At 43.7% G+C, this 25,288-nt stretch overlaps 1 protein-coding gene across 4 annotated transcripts in view; it reads left to right on the top strand.

Annotated features, from left to right (window-relative positions):
- The window catches only part of EGFLAM (EGF like, fibronectin type III and laminin G domains), a 198,078-nt gene that overhangs the window by 124,936 nt on the left and 47,854 nt on the right, over positions 1–25,288 (top strand). For all 4 annotated transcript variants that reach the window (XM_031666120.1, XM_031666118.1, XM_031666121.1 and 1 more), the window contains exons 7-11: positions 14,537–14,652; positions 15,238–15,556; positions 16,224–16,324; positions 17,417–17,517; positions 20,842–20,986. In XM_031666120.1, the coding sequence (XP_031521980.1) occupies positions 14,537–14,652; positions 15,238–15,556; positions 16,224–16,324; positions 17,417–17,517; positions 20,842–20,986 (782 nt within the window). The remainder of the gene's footprint in view (positions 1–14,536; positions 14,653–15,237; positions 15,557–16,223; positions 16,325–17,416; positions 17,518–20,841; positions 20,987–25,288) is intronic.

Below are 25,288 nucleotides of genomic sequence, written 5' to 3' on the forward strand. Positions count from 1 at the left end.
CCCCACTGACATGCGTAGTTACACCACTCTGTTCTCATCCATTTTCTGTTGGTTCCTCTTGAGAGCAGTGTGAGTAGTGCTCCCATACTCCCAAGTGGGGAGTTTCTTCATCCGTTCCCTGAACTATTTCCTTATATAAGCCGGAAGTACTGGGATGCCTTTGCCTTTCTTAGTGCCTCGAGAACATTTCCTGACCAGGAACACCTGCTGTGTCCTGCTGCATGTCCCAGCCACATGTGTGAAAACCATGCGGTTAGACTGAAGGCAGTCTGTGCAGTGACACAGTGGCCCACAGGAACCTGGTTGTAAACCCAACAGAAGTTAAGAAAGTTTGAGGATCAGTATCCCAGGCTCATTCTACTGCAGTCAGATCCCACAGGGTCTCAAGAAAAAAACAAAAAACAACAACAACAAAAAACGCAAACAAGTTTTTCAGTGAAAATAATTTTTTTTTCTGAATACATAAGATTCTTTGGGGACCAAAATCACCCCCAGTTGAAATCAAGTACTCTGTTGCGCCCCCAAATGCTCAAAGGTATTTGGGGGCACAATAGAGTAGTAGCAGATATGAAGCAAAGACCCTGTGGGTCCAGGATGGTCTCCATCTCTTGACCTTGGATCTGCCCACCTCAGCCTCCCAAAGTGCTGGGATTACAAGCATGAGCCACCGTGCCTGGCCCACAATACCTTTTCTTTTCTTGATTCTCTGCTTTTCAATAGAAATTTTAGAATCAGTTTTTCAATTCCATGAAAAATTCTGTTGGGATTTTAAAAATGAAAATATATTGAATTTTTAAAATGAAAATTATATTGTATTTATAAACTAATTTTGGAAGAACTGACATCTTTGTGATATAGAATCATTGACTTAATCACCACATTATATCTCATCTAGATTTTCTTCAGAGTCTTTTAGTGTACTTTAATAATTTTCTCCATTATGGAGAAAATTCTGAAACTTAAACAGTCTAAAGTTCATCAAAATCTATTACCCTCCTCTCAAACAATAATAAAACAACAATGATGAAACAGGTTAGTTCCCTCAACCCCCTTCGTGGTCGGGAACTGGAGTGGCTCGTTTCACTCAGCTCACCACTGGCTATTCCTCATGGAGGAAGAGTGCAGGAACCAGAAGTTCTTTATAGCTTTTGTTATTTATTCCCAAGTCTCTTATATTCAGAAGTCTGTTTAAGCTTTTTTGATCGAGATTTTTAATATCGTTCAAATCTTCTCTATCCTTATGCATTTTTTGTTAGCTTGATCTATCAATTACTAAGAAGATACATTACAATTTCTCACTCTATCTCCCTACACCTCTCTCAGTTTTTTTCTTGATATGTATGTGAGGCCATGAGATTAGGCGCATATGAGTTTAGAATCATGTTATATTCCTGGTGATTCTTTTAATCATTATTTAATAACCATCTTATCATTAATGATACTTTTTTCCCCCTTAACATTTACATTGTCCAGTAATTATATAGGTACACTAGCTTTCTCTTATCTATTGCCTGGAATATATATTGCATTCTTTTACTTTTGATGTTTCTGTATGTTATGTTTTAGATACTTTCTGGAAACAGCATGTAGCTTAAATGTATTAAATCCAATCTGACAAGCGCTGTTTTTTAAATGACAAGTTTATTGCATTTATAGTTATAATGGCTGACATGTATTATTTATTTCTACAGTCCTATTTTGTGCTATTATATTTACTCTGCTTTTTCCATTTTTTATTAGAGAAGGATTTTTGTTTCTGCTGTTTTCCTATTTTCTTTATTTTTTTATTTTTTTTATTATTTTTTTGAGACGGAGTCTTGTTTTGTCACCCAGGCTGGAATGTGGTGGCACAATCATAGCTCACTGCTACCTTGACCTCCCAGGCTCAAGTGATCCTCTTACCTCAGCCTCCCAAGTAGCTAGGACTACAGGCATGTGCCACCATGCCTGGCTAATTTCTTTTAATGTTGTTTTGTAGAGATGGGATCTTACCATGTTGCCCAGTCTGTTCCTGAACTCCTGGTCTCAAGTGATCCTTCTGCCTCAGCCTCCCAAAGTGTTGGGGTTACAGGCATGAGCCACCACACCCGGCCCTTTTCTATTTTCTATAGGATTGACTGTATTTTCTTAGTCCTTTCTTCCCCTGTATTAGGATGAAATTATAAATTCTTTAATTTACCATCCATAAATTGTTAACTCTCAAACTTAAACAGTCTAAAGTTCATCACAATCTATTACCTTCCTCTCAAACAATAATAAAACAATAATGATGAGACAGGTTAGTTCACTTGACTCCCTTCCTGGGCTGGAACTGGAGTGGCTCGTTTCACTCAGCCCACCACTGGCCAGTGCTCGCGGGAGGGAGAGTGCGGGAACCAGAGCGAACGAATGCTGGCACTGGCTGGTCGCTCCTCCCTGGTGGAGCAGGCTCTGTGCGGGCCCCGCAGCAGCGTCCAAGCATGTTACCACCAATACTCTTTCAGCTCTGCCGTCCAGAGACAGCCAAGAGCCAACCAGCTTAGTAGAGGGTCAGGGTGGCAGCCCCAGCCCTCTCGGCACCCGGGTTCTTGTCCGGTGTCCAGGAAGAATCAGGTCACACAAACTCTGTTTGAAAGGTGATGAATACAGAAGACTTTATTGAGCGGCGGGTGGCTCTCAGCGGAAAGGGAGGCTGGAAAGGGGATGGGAAGGTGACCTTTCCCTGCAGCCCAGCCATCTCCGGCTAGGCCCCTCTCCAAAGCCGCACTGTCTGAAGTTAGCCACATCTATCCATCTATCTGTAGTCTCCAACACTCGGTTGCTTCTCTGCTCACCGTTCAGCTGCTTGTATCCTCGCTGCTCAGCCACTCGTGTTGCTCTGCCAGCTGAAGTGTTATGAGCACAGGACAGGGGCGAGGCAAGCCAAAAAGGCAACATTTGGGTGGAAAAACGGGGTCAGCTGTTTTCACTTAGGGCTGTGGTTCCAGGCCTAAGGGTGGGGTTTAGCCAGGAGCCCAGCCCTTCTGTATCAATAGAGCCTTAGCAGCTTTAGTCCAAATCAGTTCCTTCTTGTGTTACATGTTACTTTTCAGTATTTTTGTTCTACCTTGTTTAGTAACCACATTTTTTAAACTCAATGCTTGTTTAGATTTATTTACAGATTTACCACTTTCTGTGCCCACAACTCTTCGCATCTTACTCTTTCCTTCTTTGTCTTGAAATATACTTTTGAATAAATGTTTAAAGATCTGTTAGTGATAAACTGTCTCGGGCTTTGTGATCATGTCTTTGTTTTAGGCTTTCGGTTGAACAACCATTTAATTGAATATAGGGTTGTTTTGTTGTTTTTTTTTTTTTTTGAGGTGGAGTTTCGCTCTTGTTGCCCAGGTGGGAGTGCAATGGCATGATCTCGGCTCACTACAACCTCTGCCTCCCAGGTTCAAGAGATTCTCCTACCTCAGCCTCCCAAGAAGCTGGGATTACAGGCATGCACCACCATGCCTAGCTAATTTTGTATTTTTAGTAGAGACGGGATTTCTCCATGTTGGTCAGGCTGGTCTCGAACTCCCAACCTTAGGTGATCTGCCCACCTCGGCCTCCCAAAGTGCTGGGATTATAGGTGCTAGCCACCATGCTTGGCTTTTTTTTGTTTGTTTTTTTTTGTTTTTGTTTTTGTAGAGACTGGGTCTCGCTGTCACCCAGGCTGGAGGGCAGTGGCGCAATCATAGATCACTACAGCCTGGAACTCCTGAGCTAATGGGATCCTCCTGCCTCAGCTCCCCCACTGAGTAGCTGGGACTACAGGTGTGAGCTACTGTGCCTGGCTAATTAAAAAATTTTTTTTTTTTCTGAGAGACAGGGTCTTACCATCTTGCCCAGGCTGAATATAGGATTTTGCCTGGACGATTATTTTCTCCTAGCACTTTGTCTTTAAAGAGTGAGAAGAGAGAGTGTAAGTGTCTCTGGTTTGAACAACTCGCCCATCCGAATACCTAAAGGAGAACTGAACCATGGTTGGTACTCAAATGTGAAGCCTCTTTAAGGAACAGAGAAGCTCCAGAGACTCAGGTGCTCACATCTTAGCTTCAGCCCTCTTGCTGTGCAGCTGTAGGAGTGTAAGTCTCCCTCCCCACTGGATTGTGAGCCACCGACAAGCTACATCTGCTCTCTCTTTGCCATCTCACTTTCCCTGTTCTAGCTCCTGATTTCTCAGTGCAAGATGTGAATTGAGCCCTCTTTTTTAGGGAGCCAATTGGAGACCATACTACGTATGTCAATTTTCCATTAGTTACCCTGTGTCTCCAAATGATTTATCTTTTCATCTTTGCTTTTCTAGCAGATCATCCCCATAAGGACACAAACGTGTGTTCCCTACTCACAGGAAAGACCCTCCTTATGCTCACAACCTGCCACCTACCATTCCATCTCCCTGCCTTCCTTCAAGCTAGAGTTACTGTGTTTACAATCACTGTACCCACTTTTTAAAAACGTCCTATTCATTCTTCAACCCATCCCAACCTGCTCCCACCCCCAGCTACTCATATGTAAACACCAATGATCCATCTTTTTTCTAAACATAATGTTGTCCCATAAACATATCACATGCCATTAAATTTCTTTTTAAAAAGTGCAAATGATAAGGAATGTGTTATGTACTGCCAGATTATCCCACAGAAGGAGAGAGAGAGAGAGAACCCGCCAAAGCGCAAGCTTCCTTTTAAAGCCATATCCTCCTGATGCTACGGGAAATGGTTTTCTCTCATTAACAGTCAGTTTATAATTGCTAACGAACTCCCAGTGAAAATGACTGACTAGATACATAGATCATATGAGATTATAACTGGGGTCTTTCAACTAACATTTATTTTGCATTTACCGTGTGCAGAGCACCCTGCAAGATTTGGCTCGTATAGAAAACATTCACTCACTAATTTACTCACTCATCTAACAAATACGTATTGAGTGCCTGCCGTGTACATAGCACTGAATTCCTAATGTCAGCCACCATTTCAGCTGTTTAGAAATGTTTTAATCACCTGTCTGAATTTTACACTGCCCACCCCACCTCCAGTCCTGAAGTATTGCCACAGAAGGTTGCCAGTAAATTATTATTCATTATTCTCTAAACACACAAAGGCTCCAAGCCTGAAATTTCTTGCACACCATGATGGAAAGATGGCCTTGGGTTTTCCTGCTGTGTTCACAGTTGCTTCTCCCATTATGCTTTGCCTATGTATCTCCTCCATCAGCAGGTGGTAGAGAAGCAGGTGCATAACACCTTGGTCTCTGGCCATCTGCTTAACTTTCCAAGGCCCCATTATCTTTAGAAAGGGAGACTCTGAGAGAGAAAGACACAGTGGCGTGTGTTTGGTTGACCGGCTTATGTACTTCAAAAGGCAACACCCCACAGGGATTATGCACTGTTTGCGCTTCTGCTGTGTGGACGTGCATAAAGATAAAGGCATCTGAGAAGCTTTGAGGTGAGGGCTGTGGAAGTCACTGGGTGCCTGAGGTGCCATTCTTAGGCTATGGTCAAATAAGAGTTTCATGAAACATGCTGAGCATAAAAGAACAACATATCTGCCTATGGCTGGTACTTAGAGCTACTTTCCCCCACCAGTCCCAACCCTACCATCATAAAAACAAACTGCTGCATTCATGAGATTCATTCAGATTGGAAGGGACTGATTCCAGCAGATTATTTGGGGGAAAGGGAGGAGCAAGGGAAGCCATCCACATCTTTGCAGCCCCTGAGTTCCTGTGCTGGCTGGTCCTGAGCAGGCCTTCTTCATGCAGAACCCAACGACTAGGTAAGTCACCCAGTAGCTCTTGTGCCTCACTCACACAGCATGCACTCAGTTGCAATATTTTTTTAATTAAAATTTTTATCTTTATTTTTTATAGAGATGAAGTCTTGCTATGTTGCCCAGGCTGGTCTTGAACTCTGGGGCTCAAGCAATCTTCCCACCTCAGCTTCCCAAAGTGCTGGGATCACAGGTGTGAGCTACCATGTCCAGCATTAGATTCAATATTTTCTAAGACAGGGTCTAACTGAGCTGTTTGATCACCATGTTTCAATTAGGAATGCATTAGCTGCTGCAGCTCCAGCTATCACAAGCACCTTCACTGCCTAAGCAAATACGGAAAGCTGGGAAGTTCCAACAGGTGTCCTCGTGCATCTTAGTGACCCAAACTGGAGTCACTATGATTCTCCCTACCCCCACCCCATGAACAAAGGGGGCTTAAAAATCCGGTACTTCACTTCTGTAGTATCTACAGCAGAAGCAGGTGAGAGAGGAGGGAGCTGAGGTCGGAATATCTACCTTACCTTCCAACGTGAAGCACAGATTGTCACACCAAGGACCCTCAGAGGTCCTTACATAATGTATAATGACTGGATGTGGTCATTATAAGATCAGGCATAGATCCTGATTCAGTCAACTTTTGGCAAGGGTAGCAGGACTGACTTTACTTATAGCATATAGCCCAAGCCAAAGTGACTTAATGCGGAAGAGCCACTGGGAACATCAGCTCCAGAAGGGGCTCTGGGTGTGGATTATTTTCCAGGAACACTCTGCAGAATGACTTCCTTAATATCCTGGAAAGGTGTGGCTCCCCTTGGGCCTGAACTTTTGCTGTTAAGAACCTAGATGAATGCTGCTGTCATATATTGTTATTATGCCTAAACTACCCCAAAAGTTCACTGTTTCTATTTTCCATACATTCTATAAGTCCCTAAAATGTGTCAGGAGTGAGTGAGGTTTTGATGGTACAACAAAAACCAAAATAGATAGTGTTGATTTCCTCAAGGATTTTACAGTCTGGTGGGAGAATTGCATTTATGAAATCATCACATAAATAAGCATAAAATTACAAACTCATAATGCCACTAAAAAGGAGAGAGCTATGAGAACATACCTGACCTTATCTGGGATACAGGGAAAACATCCCTAAGAAAGTGATTTTGAACAGAAATATAAAAGAATTAAAAAGGTAAAAGGATGGGCAGTGAGGGATAAGATTTCTAAGCATAGAGAACAGCATCTGCAAAGCCCCTGAGTCAGAGGAAAGGATGGTGTATCCAAAGCTTTGAAAGAAGAGCCAGTGCAGCTGGAACATGGTAAGAAGGAATAAATTGGTGAGAGATGAGGCTTGAGCTTGCAGGGGCAAGTCATGTAGGGTCCTGGGAAGACTTTGAAGGGACTCAAGTCACAGGTCTGACCTGTCATTATTCCATCTAACCAACCAATTCTTGAACATTTGCACTGAAAGAGATGACCCAGTTTCTGTCTGTGGCTTACAGCCTCGTGGAGAACCATTCTTATTCTGGTGGGTATTAGGGTTTTGAAGAGACACAATTAATGGCACTTTTTTTGCCCACTTTTGAAATCAATTGAAAAATAAAACAACACAGTCAGCAGAGGAAGATGATAAGGATGAAGATGAAGCAGATGAATCAAATGCCATTCTTATTTCTAAAAAGGCTGTGTCAGAAGACATAGCTCATTCTAAGAGCCAAAGTGAGCTTGCAAACTCCCTTCTGTCCAGTTCAGACTATGGGAGCTTACCTGAGGGAAAGTGTGGGTTTGCACAGGTTTCACACCTACCCAGGCTACTGTTTTCCACTGTGCTAGGTGGAGAGGGAAGGTAGGAAGAACTGAATTAATTAGTTCCAAATTGAATTCCTCCTCCCTCCCCAGTGTCCTTTTTTGTTTTTGTTTTAGTTTTTTTGGGGGGTGGGGGACAGGGTCTCACTGTCACCCAGGCTGGAGTGCAGAGGCACTATCCCAGCTCACTGCAACCTCCGCCTCCCAGGCTCAAGTGATCCTCCCATCTCAGCCTCCTGAGTAGGTGGGATCACAGATACACGCAACTATGCCTGGCTAATTTTTGTATTTTTGGTAGATATGGGTTTTCACCATGTTGCCCAGGCTGGTCTCGAACTCCTGAGCTCAAGCAATCCACCCACTTTAGCCTCTCAAAGTACTAGTGTTACAGGTGTGAGCCATTGCCCCCGGCCCCCAAGGTCCTTTGATAGATGAGCTTCCCTTCTTCAGAAATGTGGACCTACTGCTTCCACTTAGCAGCCAGGTCACTGTCCCCACATCTGTAGGGAGGGAAAGGGGTTGGACAAGAATCCAGCAGTACTTAGGGAGACTCTATTCTCATGATTGGAACTTCAAGAGTAGGGAATAAGTGTTCCTCCCTTGTCGTTGCTAAAAGACATTAAGAGAAAGGACTCAAAATACAACCTGGTCCTTTTCAGTGGAGATGGATTCTGATAAATGACGATGGATCACCTCCTACAGGAGAACACAATGCTACAATCCCCAAAGCATGTGACTTCCATGCTGAACTAACTTCTGTTTGCTTTTTCATCCACATAAGTAAAATTCTCTAGTTGTTTCTTTTTCAAACCTTGCTTGATGTGACAGATGCCTAAATTAAAAGGGTGACTTTTAGGGTCACAGAATGTTAGTGCTGGAAAGGATTTCAAGGTCATCAAGTCTAATCCTACTCCTTACTTTATCGGAAAACACAAGACCCAGAGAGATGAAGTGGCTTGCTCAAGGTCACCCAAGCCGTCTGTGTCCTCCCAATCATTGGGATTCTATGACTAGCGATATTTCCAACTACATCACGTTGATATAGCTGAGAAACTCATTATTTATAGAAAACCTGTGATGCCTTTATTGAAACAAAGCACAGATTTTTATAAAATAAAAGTCACCCTTTTATCTGTTAACAAAAATTTGTGTTTTGTTTATTAACTTTTTTACAGTGGAATAACCCCTGAACTAGTGGTTTGATTATTCTGATCCTAATAAATGTCTCCTTTTTAATGTTCTCTTTTCCTAATTAACCAAGTGCCAAGTAGAAAGAGATAAGTTATGCACTTTAATTACAATAACCCCAGGCTACAGGGAGAATTCTTATCATTGGCTTGGACCGTACATTCTGTGCTACTTAGAAATAACATTGGTGAAAAGTTCCTGTAAGCTGTGGATTTGGGATCCGAGGTGGCGGGGCAGTCAGGAAACAGAAGCAGTGAGGCTTTAGTTCCAGGTTTCTTCCATCATGCTGTGCCTGGTTCTCTCTGTGCTCATTTCCTTCTTATTAAAAATGGGAAATGACTATTATCCTGGATTATTGTGAGAGAGGGAGTTTAGGATGCTGCAAAGATGACTGGGTTGCAGCAGCAGGACCCCAGAATTCTAGATCAGCTCTGCCACTAATGAGCTGCTTCTCTGGGCGAGTCTCATGGATTCTTTGAGCCTTAGTTGACTCCTCTGTAAAATGGGCTGGTTGTGTTAGCTGATCCCTGCAGTCTTTCTACGAAAGTTAAAATTGCTTTGACTCTAAATCCTTGTGATTCCATATTCCTTTTCCCATTCTTCTTCCATACCCTATGTTTCCCCAAACTGAGTGAACTCAGGTTTCAAAGAAATAAGTTACAAAAAGTGTCAAAACAGAAACAATTTTTACAAAGACCAAAGAACATTATTCATTGAAAAATATGTGCCTTATTTTACTTGTCAAAATGAGCAGAGAATCTAGGATTATTTCCATTCTCATTATGGTATCATTTCGTAGCAGCAGCAGTTTGCTTGTGGTCCTTTTCTCTGAGGAGTTCCCTTCAGGAAACAGAATTTCCTAGAGCAGATGGAGGGGCAGTAAGAGATCTCAGCCACCTGCATTCTAACCCTTGGCTTCTCTAACTTCCAGGTTATTCTGACTGAACTATCTTTAGATACTCGATGCAAAAAAAAATTGTGCGATAGAGTCTTATGGACATCGAACTAAGAATCACATTATCTGGTTCGAGAGTTAGAACTTCCTCTAATGAGATGCATGGTCTTGATTTTAAGTCAATTGTCTTCTGTGGCCTCAATTTCCATGCTTGTGAAATGAGAAGATTAGGCTGGATGGTGTCTAAGATTCTTTGCATTCTTAATTCTAGCTTCATTTGGGGAAAAGGACAGGATTGGTGGCAGTTTTGGGGGTCTTTGGATTGGGAGGCAGAGTCCCACCATGTTGAGCAAGGGCAGGACATAGTTCAACGCTGTGGGAGTGTCTCCTTTCACTCCTCTCAAAGGTGTTGGCCTTTGTTGAGTACATGAAGTGTTAGTGACGTGGAGGAAGGGAAAGGATATCAAGAAATCTAAAATGTGGTTTCTGCCCTCAAAGGATTTACAATCCAGTTGGTAAACACAAGGGCAAGAGTCTAAGGCCAGGATCCCAGAAGATGTACACACCACCTTACACATGGGTTGACTTTATCAAGCAATGGGCATTTATGCTGATCAGAGGCACATATCCATGGCTGGGTAGCCCCATCCAGGAGAAGATGAAGGAATGTCCTACAGGTCTTGGTGGCTTCTTACTTTGTGGAGTCACCATTTTTTCCCCAGAAGAGTCTGTTTTCTTTTTAGAATGTTGCTTGATTTTGGTCTTTTGATGGCACACATTAAACTCTGTCTCCATAGAATGCATGCCCCCTGGGAGAATATGTAGGCTGTGTGTAAGGAGATAGGAGTGGGAAAAAGATGACAATGGGAAAAAGCATTAACCAAAATCCTAGGGTAAGAAAATACAAGATGCATTCAGGAGACAACTGGCAGACCAGTTTGGCTATTATACAGCTTTTAAAGAGTATTTTTTAAAAAACAACAAAAACCTGAAAACATAATTAGGATTCAGATTAAGTAACATGATGTCAAAAGAGAGACCAAGGATAAAATCTAGCCCTGCCATTCCTCATCTGCCTGCCTTTGAGCAAGTTATTTAATCTCTCTGTGTCTGTATCTCCACTTGGTAAAATGGAAGTAATAACACCAATTTTATAGTATTTTGTGAGGATTAACTTAAGCAGTGTATGAACAGCTCCTGGCACACTAAGAATGATCAACATATGGTAATTTTCTCAAAATTCTCCGATCTTTCTACCTCCACAGTGGCTTTTTCTGCAATAGGCGATTAGGAGAGCAGTCACCGGACAGACCTTGGATGTGAGTTCAGCTCAGCCAGTTATAAACTGTTTGATTTTAGGCAAAATACTTAACTACTCTTGACTTCAGTTTTCTTATGTACAAAATGGGATTAGTCATACTTACCTTGTAAGATTATTGAAAAGTTTAGAAATATATCATGTTCAGCACCCAATAGTACCGGGTAAGAAGAGGAGAGGGAGTAGAATTCAATAAATCATGGTGATAGGGGGGAAGAAGGAGGAAAAAAAGGAGCTGTTTTAATTGAGAACCTTGAATTCTTGATCAAGAAGCCTAGAATTTATGTTGTAGGCAGTGGAGAGTCACTGAAGGTGATTTTTCGGATAGGAAACCATAGGATACAGATGAAGAGAATCTTAACCTTGTTGAGAATGTGTCAATAAGGCGCACAGGGCAAGGGAGAACAGCCTGGAGGGAGAAAGACCAACCTACTGAAGATAAAAGCCAGTTTGCTTTATGTATGTGCTGTATAATTCTTTTACTACCAAATGGATTTCTTCTTCTGGAATCTAACAATTCTGAATGTATGAGAGAGGCAGAGATAGAAATGGAGAGCGATGGAAAGGACAGAGGGGAGAAAGAGAAAGAGAGAGGTGCCAGGAGAGAGATAGATACAGTAGTTCCCTTTCTGCGGGGGATGCATTCCCAGATCCCCAGTGGATACCTGAAACTGCAGATAATACTGAACCCTATATATGCAGCAGAACTAGCATAAATTTTGTTTTCCTTCACGGTTTCACAGACAGAAGATTTGTTCTTGCCATAGATCTTAGCAACCTCAGCATGTGATTTTTTTTCTTTCCTTCATTCAGTTGAGAACTTTCACCTTTTAATTTAAAAGATGCACTTCATGGCTTCTCTTTGGCATATCTGAATCTCAGAATCACTGCTCTTGCACTGTGGGGCCATTATGAAGTCAGATAATGGTTACTCGAACGTAAGCACTTCGATACCGTGACAGTGAATCTGACAACTGAGACGGCTGCTGACCAAGGGGCAGGGAGCATATGGAGCATGGATGCGCCAGACAGGGGGATACTTCATATCCCAGGCAGGACAGAGCAGGGCAGCGTGCTATTTCATCAGGCTACTCAGAACTTATGAATTGTTTATTTCTGGAATTTCCCATTTAATATTTTTGGACTGTGGTCGATCGAGGGTAAATGAAATGGCAGAAAGCAAAAATACAGATAAGGGGGACTGCTTGCCGCACAAAGACAGAGACAAGAGGAGGGAGCTGTCCTCAAGGGCTTTTTGTGCGAAGACATCTGGCACACAGATATGCTGCATGCAGGTGGCTTTAGAGAACATGTATCTAGGTATAAATCTGGCATCCACAGGTTGACTTTTCAGTTGACAGGTGGGCTACTTTCAATAAAACTGGGGAATTGGTGTGGAAGGGGTGAGAACACCACCTCCGCTTTGCTATCCCACCTCCACCAAGATGTTCCTGAACCCCTGAGAACAGCTCACTCCACCCTGTCTCTGGGTTATCTGTATCATCTGCTGACCACATTTGTGTCTTCTGGTCTGGGAGGAGATGGATTTCTGGTCAACAGCACGCCCCCTGACAAAAATGACTTTCTGCCATTTCCTTCCATTCCATTTTCAATCTGATTGCTGTTTTGCTTGGAGGAGTGCTATGGTCGGAATGTTTATGTCTCCCTCAAATTCATATGTTGAAATCCTAACCCCCAAGGCGGGGCCTTTGGGAGGTGCTTAGATCATAAGGGTGGAGTCCTTGTGAATGGGATCAGTGCTCTTTTTAAAGAGGCCCAAAGGGGCTTGTTTGCCCTTTTCACCATGTGAAGATGCAGTGAGAAGGCACCATCTGTGCCCTCATCAGATACTGCCAGCCCTTTGATCTGGGACTTCACAGCCTGCAGAACTGTGAAAAATAAATGTTTGTGGTTTACAAGCCATCAGTTTATGGTACTTTTGTTATAGCAGCCCGGACAGACAAAGTAGGAGGGTGAGTTTGTCTTCGTGAGAATGGTGCGTGATTTAGCTTATTCTGAAAGCAAAATGTCTTTAGTTTATGTTTTTTATGCTTTTTATGTTATCTTTCCTTTTTCTTTTTCACTAGTCATCCAGACACTGGATGTCTAAAAACTAGTGGGCATCAGCATCCTACCAAAGTCAGTTTCTGTTGCCAAAGTTGTTACTGCGCTAAAGGCTGGTGCCTGGCTTGTTCGGTTGAGAGAGGACAGCAAGTTAGTACCTGTGCTGGCCCAGATCCACTGTGAGGACGTGCAGGTGCCCTGGAGCCGCTCTTTGAAAGGCTACCACCTCCTGATGGAATGCTTCCTGTGTGCCGCCTAAGTCAGAGCACTGTGGATCCGTGGGTTCTGCGGATGACAGTTGAATAAAAATGCCAACTGAATGTCCCCCAAAAGACAATGCTCTGTGTTGACGTCTGAGAGCTTTTCTCACCCACCTTTCAGTTCTAAAGATTTTGTCATCCTGCTAAGATGGATGAAATGGTTGGCCCCCAAGATACCTTATAGGGCCCCCTTTTTTTTGGTTGTGGGAGTGTTTACTATAATCTCCCTTTCTTGTTTTAAAGACCGTTTAGTGAAATACTTTGTACATCAAAAGTATATATATAAGATATATATATAACATACAAAAATAATATGAATATTTGCATGTACCCAGCACTTACCTTAAGAAATAGAATATGATGGAATACTCTCAAAGACCCCTGTGAATCACACCTCATTCACATCCTTTTTCTATCCTTCCTTGGGTATTTATGTGATTGTCCTGCTTTTTAAAAGAGTTTAAATTACATATATATGTATCCCTATGTAATGTACTGTTTTGTTTGCTGTTGTCTTTTATATTATGTCATCAAACTAGATGTGTTCTTTTGCAACTTACAATTTTTTTGCATGAAATCATGTGAGATTAAGCCATGTTGATACATTAAATGATGATTCATTCCTTTCCCCTACTATATGGCACTCCATTCTATAGATATACTATAAATAATTTAGTCATTCTTTGTTGATGGACATTTGGGGTGTTGTTTATTCTTATAAATCGCATATTTGGAGTATTTTTTCTGTTACGAATTCTGATGCTATGAACCTGTTTTGCACATGCCTCTTGGTACACATGTGCAAGAGTTTCTCTAACATTTGTAAGTTGGGGTGGGATTGCTAGCTATGAACAAACATCTACTTTATGAAATATTTCCAAGTATTTCACAAAGTGACTGGACCAGTTTACACAAGTACTGTATGAGTCCTCATTGATCCCATCCTTGGTAACATTTTTATTACCTGATTGACATTTTTGCCAGTCTTGTCAGCATGAAATGGAAGCTCTTTCTGGTTTCAGTGGGCAATTCCTTAGTAACTTACGAGAGGAAACATTTTTTAATATGTTTTGGTCATTGATGCTTCCTTTTCTGTGTTGAATTCGTTGTAATGTTTCCAATACACTGCGTTCCATTCGGTGCAGCTCTGCCTGCGGCTGAGTTAGGCTAGACAGTGGAGCAAAGGCCTGTGCTGATGAAAGGTGTGCTGCTTTTCTTTGTGAAGGCCCTGAGGAGGCGGGAAGTGGCCGCTATGGACCCCGTTATATCACCGACATGGGAGCCGGTGAGGATGATGAAGGATTTGAAGACGACTTAGATTTGGATATCTCCTTTGAGGAGGTAACAATAATCTCTGCTCTTAAAACCCAGGGTATTTGTGTTTCCTTGCCGAACAAAGCAATTTAGCCAATGGACCATAAACATTGTACTTAAAACTTAAATGGGCCCATTTGCTTTTAACACTGATTTGTTTCCTCTGACGCTCAGTCTCCAGGGGCTGATAAATCAGTAGTAGGGAAGTACCAGCCGTGCTGATGGTCCGTAGGCAGCTCCTGCCTGCGGACTCCACAATCTGGCAAAAACATACTTCGATTTCCCGCCAAGGGAAATTTCAGAAAATCGGGTATTATAAGGAAATGAACAATTCCTTGACAAAGTCATGCATCTTCATCATATTAGAATAAGAATAAATCATGTAATATCAGTTTTACTGCTGATTTTCTGAGTAACACAGGGAAAAGCACTGAAAGTCCCTGAGCATCAAGCTCTTTGTCCATAAACTGGAGTCAGTGCTGCCTTCCCCATCTCCATCCTAGGGTTTTTGGAAGTGACCATGTTTTAAAGTAGTAGGCAACAGCTATAAATAAAACAGTCTAATTGCCGTGCTCTGTGTTCATCCTGAACCCCTTTCCTTCTCCGGCTTAGGTTAAACCACTTCCTGCTACCAAAGGAGGGAATAAGAAATTTTTGATGGAAAGCAAGAAGATGTCTATATCTAACCCAAAGACCATTTCCAGGCTCGTCCCCCCTACCTCAGCATCTCTCCCTGTGACCACGGTGGCTCCCCAGCCCATTCCCATAGAGAGGAAAGGGAAGAATGGTGTGGCCATAATGTCAAGGCTCTTTGACATGCCTTGTGATGAAACTCTCTGCTCTGCTGACAGCTTCTGTGTCAATGACTACACCTGGGGGGGCTCGCGATGCCAGTGCAACCTGGGCAAAGGTGGTGAGAGCTGCTCAGAAGGTAGGCCCTTGGGGGAGAGGAAGAATGTGGCGATGAATTGGCACCATTGAGAGCCAGAGGGCAGTTTTGTGGTCCAAACATAGTTCCTTCTAGTCCCTTTTCCAAGATAAGTTCCGTCTTCCACGTATTGGTCATTAAATTAGCTATACAGGGCAAATTGTGAGGCAACTTTCATTGCTTCTAAGCAGACAGCAATCCTATTTCTATGTGTGCCGAATGTGTAGTCCCTTTAAAGCAATCGATAAATCATCCTGATACTACCTTAGAGAGGTAGGTTTTACTATAATCACATCTCTACCAAAATATGCAGCTAAAACTTATGCATGAGGGTTAAGAAGGGTAACAACTGGGCCAACTTGTATTACACAAAGGCCTGTATAGCTGAGGGCTAGTGACAGTGGTTTCTTCTTAGGAAAGTCATTGGTTTCTTCTTAGGAAAGTCAGTGCCAGTCTCCAAAAATGCAACTTCTTCCTAAGAATTTCAGAAGCTCAAAGTCTCCAAGAATGAGAGTTGTAGGTATAAAAAGTATAGAAAAGAAGACAGCAAAGTTGAACAGATTAGTGAGGGTTCTCACTTAATGATATCCAGGCAATGCTGTCTATTGATTTTTGCTTTTGAAGCAGTGAGGAAATAGCATTCTTTTGTGTTATCTTTTTTCTTCTTCAGATATTGTTATCCAGTATCCTCAGTTCTTTGGCCACTCCTATGTAACGTTTGAACCTCTGAAGAACTCCTATCAGGCATTCCAAATTACTCTTGAATTTAGGGTAAGAGGGACACGTTGTTTGATGAGTGCTTTTTGGACACTTTAACACAGCAATGTTCAAAGGCTGGGGGAGAGGAAGGGAGGCAGCAGGAAGAGCGATCAAAGGTAAATATGACACAGAGCCTGTCTCTAAACCAGCTCATGAGACAATAGGATTGAGGAGCACATTCACAACATTCAAGTGTGACAGTGAGGAGACAGTGGGTTTGTATGTCACTGAACTCTAGAGTGGCTGACATGAAGCTTCCAAGTGAGAATGTTGGGGTCCGAGCAATGTTGTTCATAATAGTGATTTCTCCCAGGCCAGGATTGAGAAGAAACAATGCATTCCCTGTCCCAAAATTGTTTAAAAAGAGAGCCCAATTCTCTGTCTTCATTGTGATAGCTGTCACTGAACAAATAGAAAACCGTTCTCTATGCAACGTTTGCAGTGTGAGGGCCCAGTGGAGGTTCTCTGATTTGAATCAACAGCAGATAAGAATTCAATCAGTGACCTCAGCTTAAACTGATTCTTTTGGGTATCTCCAATGACATAAAAAGGTCTGGAGGTCTGGAAAGAAGTCTCATGTGAAGTCATGGCCACAGTGTTGAGTCTTCAAGAAATGACCCGTCTTAGTCTAAGACCACCAGCACAGCTTTCGGTTGAGCTGTTCTTACCATCCTGTTCTCCTGATAGAAGGAAAGAAGCAAATGTGCATTCCTCCCCAAAGGGAGGGAAATAGAAAGAACAAAGTGAAAGTAGAATTGGATGTACACCAGCAGCATCCTCACTGTGACCGTGGTCTTTGTACATTTGGCTTTCCGAGGATCTGCAGGTGCATCCACAAAGGACATGTCAAGAGCAGGTCAAAGATGGAGTCACCTTCCTCTCGCCTCACTGCCACCTCTCAGTTTATATCACTGCCATTTGTTTATTGAAATGAACTGGGACCAGGTATCTGGGAGTGAATTGGAGCCCATGTGCTTGACCCTTTGTAGATAGGATCGTGGAGGGGAATATGCTCAAGTTTCATATTTGCAAGTTTTTCCAGATGGCGCTTTATGGAAGGGGAGGCACTTACTGTTCATGTGGCTTTTGTTTGTATAATCACAGGCGGAGGCGGAGGATGGCTTACTGCTCTACTGTGGGGAGAATGAACACGGGAGGGGAGATTTCATGTCCCTGGCTATCATCCGACGCTCCCTGCAGTTCAGGTAATTCCTGCCAAAAGCCTCACACTCTTCTTTTGTTACATTATCCTACGTTATATTTGCATTTTTGTAGTATAAGAAATATATACAGGATAGATTCCAGTAGACGAAAGAATGGTTTGTATAAAATAAGTATGATATGAACCAGTTTACCAAATACTGGGGTACTGGGATTGCAGGATAACCTATAAAACTTGCGTTTTGGGACCTTGTAATCATTCATTCATTCAGCAGCACCTACAGTGTACCTGGCTCTGGAGGTGTTGAGTGTACCTGGCGCTGCAGGTACTTTTGAATGTACCTGACTCTGCAGGTGCTGTTGAATGTACCTGGCGCTGCAGGTACTGTTGGATGTAACTGGTGCTGTAGGTGCTGCTGAATGTTTCTTGAGCATCTACAGTGTACCTGTCTATAGGCACTCCTGTCGATCCTGAAGATGCAGAGTGAGCCAAAGGAATACAGTTCCTTTTCTCTGGAGCTCTAGTGGATGTGATGGGAAGAAGGCTGGGGTCTTCTTATTTCCTTTTGGCAAATGTGGCTGACAGATGTGGACTGAGAGGAGCCTCCAACCTCCCATGGGCTCCCCATCCTCATCTTCCTCTGGGCTGTGCTGGGAACTCTTTGGCTTGCCTCCACTGCCCTCATCGTTTCTCCCCCAGCATGGAAGCCACCTTTAGCTTATGTGCGGTCTTCTGCGGGGCAGAGTTTTGTGGAGGGGTGAAGGTTTTAATGACTCTTGTGGAGGTGTGCAATGCACCTCTTTGTGAACAACCAACGGGCACCAGCCTGGTCCTTCTCCGTGGTGCACTCGCTGACATCCTAATGGCACCAACCCCCTGCTGCCCGACCTTCAGCATATGATGCAACCTCTCCAAGCCTGCGTTTCCTATGGGGCTGTTGTGAGGGTTAAATGAGTTAATTCATAAAAGCGCTTAGAGCAGCGTCTGATCCAGAGCAAGTACTCAATCAGCATCAGCCATTATTGTCTTCTTAAATTACTTTCAGCATAAAAAATGTTTTTGGTTAAGTTGAAGAAGGCCTCTGAGTATCCCACTTGGGCTAGAAAATGGGCCCCCATGCTTTGCTAAATGGTTTGATTCATGAAGTTTGGTGTTAGCCACCAGGATCTTGGGCGGTATTTTTTGCCTTGTGGGGTTCTAGCACTGGGAGGATCAGATAGACTCTCAGTAGCACTGACTGTTGTTAGCTGGTAGCAGCTCTCCAACTATGCAACTCCTGCTGAGTGAATCTGCTATCCTCCCTGGGGTAAGCCTGTCCCGCAATACCTCTTGACTGCATCTCACTTCACTGAGGATCTCGAGACAAAGGGAGGGCCTGAGAAGTGACTGCAGTTAATGAAAATGCTAGTAAGGAAAATGCTGGCCATGACTCCTTCCCCACGGGAAGTCTCAGGATCCATGTGGAAGAGGCCTGGTGGCTATTTGGAAGTTGACCAGAAAGGTCCAAGATTCCACCTGTTAGGCATGGTGACCGTGGGCACTCCCGGGCCATAGGGAGATTGGGATAAAAACAAGAATAATGCAGCCATCTGAGGACGCTCCTCCTCTGTCTCACCTCTCTGCTGAGCTTCCTGTGGACCTCGCCTGTGTTTAGGTACAGCTAAGCACAGATGGCAGGGCTGGCCAGCTTGCCAAAATGAGCCTGAAGACCTGGATTTTTATATTTTATGAATATCACTGAGCTTTGCTATTTAAGAGTTGGGAAAGTCCCCAGAGAAATCCTTGGAAGCAGAGTGACTCGTATTCTAATTCTCTGTACCTTGAATTCATGGTAAGCATTTGGCAATCGCTGAAAACAAGAAGGAGGTCCTTAGTTGCCCATCATTTTCTTTTCTTTTTTTTCTTTCTTACGATTTTTCCTTTACTTTTCTTATGGGTCCTGTCCTTTTCAGAAACAGAGAAGGCTAAATTCCTAATGAGCCGAAGTGATCATCGACTTCTAGTCAAAAGAAAATAGGAGCCGGGTGTGGTGGCTCACACCTGTAATCCCAGCACTTTGGGAGGCCAAGGCGGGCGGATCACGAGGTCAGGAGATCAAGACCATCCTGGCCAACATGGTGTAACCGCATCTCTACTAAAAATACAAAAATTAGCTGGGCGTGATAGCATGCACCTATAGTCCTAGCTACTCAGGAGGCTGAGGCGGGAGAATCACTTGAACCCAGGAGGCGGAGGTTACAGTGAGCAGAGATCACACCACTGCACTCCAGCCCGGGCGACAGAGCGAGACACTGTCTCAAAAGAAAAGAAAAAAGAAAATGGGATGCGGATTAGCTACTACCTTTCATTAATTTCTTTTTTCTTTTTTGTTTTTGAGACGGAGTCTGTTGCCAAGACTGGAGTGCAGTGGTACAATCTGGGCTCACTTCAACCTCCACCTCCTGGGTTCAAGCAATTCTCCTGCCTCATCCTCCCAAGTAGCTGGGATTACAAGCATTCGCCATCATGCTCAGTTAACTTTTATATTTTTAGTAGAGACAGGATTTCACCATGTTGGCCAGGCTGGTCTCGAACTCCTGAACTCAAGTGATCCACCTGCCTCGGCCTCCCAGAGTGCTGGGATTACAGACATGGGCCACCATGCCCAGTTTTTTTTAAATTTCAACTTGTATTTTTAATTTTTATTTTTATTTATTTTTGGGACAGAGTTTCACTCTGTTGCCCAGGCAGTGGCGTTAACTTGGCTCACTGTAACCTCCGCCTCCTGGGTTCGAACGATTCTGCTGCCTCAGCCTCTGGACTACAGGCACCTGCCACGACGCCCAGCTAATCTTTGTATTTTTAGTAGAGATGGAGTTTCACCATGTTGGTCAGGCTGGTCTTGAACTCCTGACCTCAGGTGATCCGCCCACCTTGGCCTCCCCAAGTGCTGGGATTACAGACGTAAACCACCATGCCTGGCCTAATGTCAACTTTTATTTTAAATACAGGGCGTACATGTGCAGGTTTGCTACATGGGAATACTGCATGATGCTGAGGCTTGGGGTACAGATCCCGTCACGCAGGTAGCAAGCACAGTACGCAAATGCCCATGATTTCCTAAGTTGCAGAAAAAATCAGGCTAACAAAGGCCCTACGTTGAAAGGTCCTATGGGCAGATGAAAGATAACTAGATGGAGATCATCCCCAGGAAGAGGTGCCTAGTTCTTCCCTGTATTGATTTCAACAGCACTTGATATTCATAAACATAACTCTGAATAGACTGACTCGGAAAGGAGCTGTTGACCTGGAAGTGACGTCCATGGAATCTGAAAACATAATGAGCTGGTTCATCAAAGAATCTTCTTTTCCTTTTCCTCCCCAACAGGTTTAATTGTGGAACTGGGGTTGCCATCATCGTAAGTGAGACCAAAATCAAACTGGGGGGCTGGCACACAGTTATGCTCTACAGAGATGGGCAGAACGGGCTGCTGCAGCTGAACAACGGCACCCCGGTGACAGGCCAGTCTCAGGTAAGTATGAGCCCCACACCCTGCCCACCCCATGTACCACTCACCATGAGCCTCCAGGGAGGGACTCACTGCACAGAGCCGTGGCAGCGTCTGCAGGATTCAAGTTCTGGATAGGCGTGGTGAGGCCTATTTCTCGTGGTGAACCCATGCAGCAGACCTTTGATGTGCTCTTGAGTGGTCTTGCACTCCAGGTGAGCTTTCAGGACACACACCCACCTCACATCTACCAAAGAGAAGAATTCAACTTACAAGCATCATTGCTGTTGGTGCACAGGTTCATGCTGCAGGCTTGTGCCCAAAGATATGTTCTCTTTCCTAAGTACATCAAAGCCAGCGGTAGAAGAAGGCCCATATTGGAAGAATAGAACCCATTATTACTATTATTACTTGGAGGCAGAGGGTCTCACTCTGTCCCCCAGGCTGGAGTGCAGTGGCAGAATCATGGCTCACTGCAGCCTCTACCTCCCTGGTTGAAACCATGCCACCTCAGCCTCCCAAGTAGCTGGAACTACAGGCATGTGCCACCATGACTGGCTAATTTCTTTCTTTTTATTTTTTTTTTGTAGAGATTGAGTTTCACTGTGTTGCCCAGGCTGGTCATGAACTCCTGGACGCAAGCAATTCTCCCACCTAGGCCTCCCAAAGTGCTGGGGTGACAGGGATGAGCCACCACACCCAGCCTAGAAGCCATTATTCGTGTCAAACACAAAGCTTGCTTTTAGGATGGGGTGTTGCAATCCTGTGGCTTCAGAAGATAGTCTCGAAAGGTTCATTTGGTTCAAAATGCAGGAATAAGTTCTTCATCTACCTTTGAGGGGTGGCCGTAATTATAGGAAATGGTTAAAAAAAAAAAAAAAGGGCTGGACTTTTGGGCTACTCAGCAAATCACCTAGTATTCACATATTTGTTATGGTCTGAGCAATTTTAGGACTATGTTCAGAATAAACAGTTTGGATTAAAAGCCTGCCAAGGAACTGAGCCTATAATTATAATCAGGCAGGTGTCTGTATTCTCCAAGGAAAAATGTAGCAAGAAAGCCTTTGTTTATATGTCTATAGCTTCCTCCCTGCTTGGGCTCCTCTCTACTCTTCGCCAGCAAGGCACATTATATAAAGCAGTGGTCCCCAACCTTTTTGGCACCAGGGACCAGTTTTGTGGAAGTCAATTTTTCCATGGACCAGGGAGGGCGTTTGATTTCAGGATGAAAGTGTTCCATCTCAGATCGTCAGGCATGGTTAGAGTTTCAGAAGGAACGTGTCACCTGGATCCCTCGCCCGTGCAGTTCACAACAGGGTTCGTGCTCCTCTAAGAAGCTAATGGCACAGCTGATCTGACAGGAGGCGGAGCTCAGGCGGAAATGCTCGCTCATCCCGCCACTCACCTTCTGCGGTGCACCCTGGTTCCTAACAGGCCACCGACTGGTATGGGTCCATGGCCATGGTTGGGGACCCCTGATATAAAGGGCTATGCCTTGCTGACACCCTGCCTTCCAAAATATAGAAGAAAATATCTCATTAATTTGGATCCCAGTGATTCCAAAGGAGCAAGAATTCCAATTTAGTAAATGCGAATCCAGGGAGACTGTTTATGCTCTGATGGCTAGGTAAGAAAAAGACAGGGTCAGTAAACTACATCAGTGCCAGAACTAATAGGCCTAACATGATAAAAGTTAGTTTGATAGGAATAAAGAAACTTCTAGCTTGGGTCCAAAATACTAACATGAAGACAGAATGGAGAAGCTACAATAGAAGCCTGTGAAAATGTCTAATTGTTTAAAACAGGGGAAGTTCCATAGCTGTTAACAAACAGGGTCCTGTGGTAACAATAAGCTAAATAAATTATAGGCTGTGTTAACAGAGTCATAGCATCTAAAAAAGGGAGGTGATGATCTTATTCTATTCTGTTGACTATGTGATAGCTTCTAGTGACTCGGATAGTGACTCTAATCCTCTGAAAGGATTACATTCACATCTGGATCACATTCTAAGAAGGCTGCAGACAGATTGGAGCAGTTCTAAGGGTAGTCACCCAAACTGGAAGATGACTTGAAATCCCTTCAATGATTGATTGAAGGAGCAATGTTTAGTTTGGAGAAGAGAAGATGAAGGCATACAAAGTGGTTTTTCGTTATAGAGTCAAAGAAAGAGCCTTGGGAAACGAAGATTTACTCCATGGACCCCCCAAGGCCGAAGCTGAATGGGATGAGCCTTAAGAGGTCTATTTTAGCTTCACCTAATAAAAGGACAGAAGTGCAACAGACTACCTCAGGAGAGGGGGGTATCTTTGGGGAGTGTTCAAGGGGTAACTTATCTAAACTTCTTGTTAGGGATGTAGCAGGAATCCAACAGCCAGTGAGAGCTTGAATTATACGAGTTTTTATATTTTTTGTTAATCTCAAGATTCTATGTTTGTAATGAATATAATAATTAATTGAGCCAGGTGCAGTGGCTCATGCCTCCAATACCAGTACTTTGGGAGACTGAAGTAGGCAGGTCACTTGAGGTCAGGAGTTCGAGACCAGCCTGGCCAACATGTGAAACCTTGTCTCTACTAAAAATATTTAAAAATTAGCCAGGTGTTGTGGTGGGTGCCTGTAATCCCAGCTACTCAGGAGGCTGAGGCAGGAGAATCACCTGAACCTGGGAGGCAGACGTTGCAGTGAACTTGCATTACACTATTGCATTCCAGCCTGGGCTACAGAGCAAGACTACATCTCCAAAAAAAAAGAAAAAAAAAAAGAATTAATTTAATTGCCAGGCACAGTGGCGCACACCTATAATTCTCACACTTTGGGAAGCCAAGGCAGGAGGATCACTTGAGCTCGGGAGTTCGAGACTAGCCTAGGGAACATGGTGAAACCCCATCTCTACCAAAAATAGAAAAATTAGCCAGATGTTGTGTCATACGCCTGTAGTCCCAGCTACTTGGGAGGCTGAGGAGGGAGGATCGCTTGAGCCCAGGAGGTCAAGCCTGCAGTGGGTCATCTTTGAGCCTGTGAATAGCCCTGCACTTCAGCCTGGGTAACATAGTCAGACCCCATCTGTATTAGTCCGTTCTCATACTGCTATGAAGAAATATCCGAGACTGGGTAATTCATAAAGAAAAGAGGTTTAATTGACGTACAGTTCTGCATGGCTGGGAAGGCCTCAGAAAACTTACAATCATGGTGGAAGGGGAAGCAAACATGTCCTTCTTCACATGGCAGCAGCAAGGAGAAGTGCTGAGCGAGGGGGAAAAAACGCCTTATAAAACTATCAGAGCTCGTGAGAACTCACTATCGCGAGAACAGCATGGGGGTAACCACCCCCATGATTCAGTTACCTCCCACCGAGTCCTTCCCATGACACATGGGGATTATGGGAGCTACAATTCAAGATGATACTTGGGTGGAGACACAGCCAAGCCATATCACCATCTTTTTTTAAAAAAGGAATTAATTGCAAGAAGCGTGTAGCTTTATAGATACTCAGGCTGAAGATTGCCTCCATACTAGCGAGACTCGCTAAGCAAGTTGTCAAGCAGGACCATGAGTGTGGCTGTTTAATAAGCTGTCCTGAGAGACAGTGATTCTATCTTAAGTGAGATTCCCCAGCAACAGACCTGAGATGTGGAGTCCTATGCAAGTGATGTATTAAGAAAGTGCTCCCAGGAGAAACTGCTGAGAGAGAGGAGACGGACAGGGAAGAAGAGGTTATCAGCAAGAGTGAGATCTCAGGCCAAGTTTTTCAGAGTATGGTTTCTGCCTGATCCAGTAGAGGAGCTCCGGAGTGTAAATTATGCCTCAGACTCATCCCAAACTGTTAAGGGCTGCCCTGGGAGAATGTGAATTCTTCCATTTCTCTGTAGAGGCAGGCAAAGCAAGCTCCAGGGATCAGAAGGCAACCTTCATCTGAAGCCAGGTTTGAAGACCATTGCCGGGGATCTTGCGAAGGGCGCAGCAAAGTAGCCACCCACCCCTACAAGGCACTTTATGCTCTAGAAAAGGATTGAGCCGTCAGCCTCCTGCTGTGGCCCCAGATCACGGAACAAAACTGGAAGGGCCAGGATGGGATCCAGAAGAAGTCAATTCTGAGAATCTTGGTGAAAGAAGCCAAGAGGACATTTAACTCATCTAATGAAAGCAGCATGCTCAGTGGCTGGCAAACAGTGTAACTGACCCTGAAAACCCATATCCTAACTTGTGTTCAGTCTGCTATTTACATATGATTCTTATCTCTTCATCAGAAAAGATAAAACAATGATTAGATTTTCCACTTGCTGGTAACAGAAGTTTAAAGGATCCTAATTATGTTTCAGAGTCTT

Source organism: Papio anubis, chromosome 5 (genome assembly GCF_008728515.1).
Source record: "Papio anubis isolate 15944 chromosome 5, Panubis1.0, whole genome shotgun sequence".
NCBI classification, from domain to species: domain Eukaryota; kingdom Metazoa; phylum Chordata; class Mammalia; order Primates; family Cercopithecidae; genus Papio; species Papio anubis.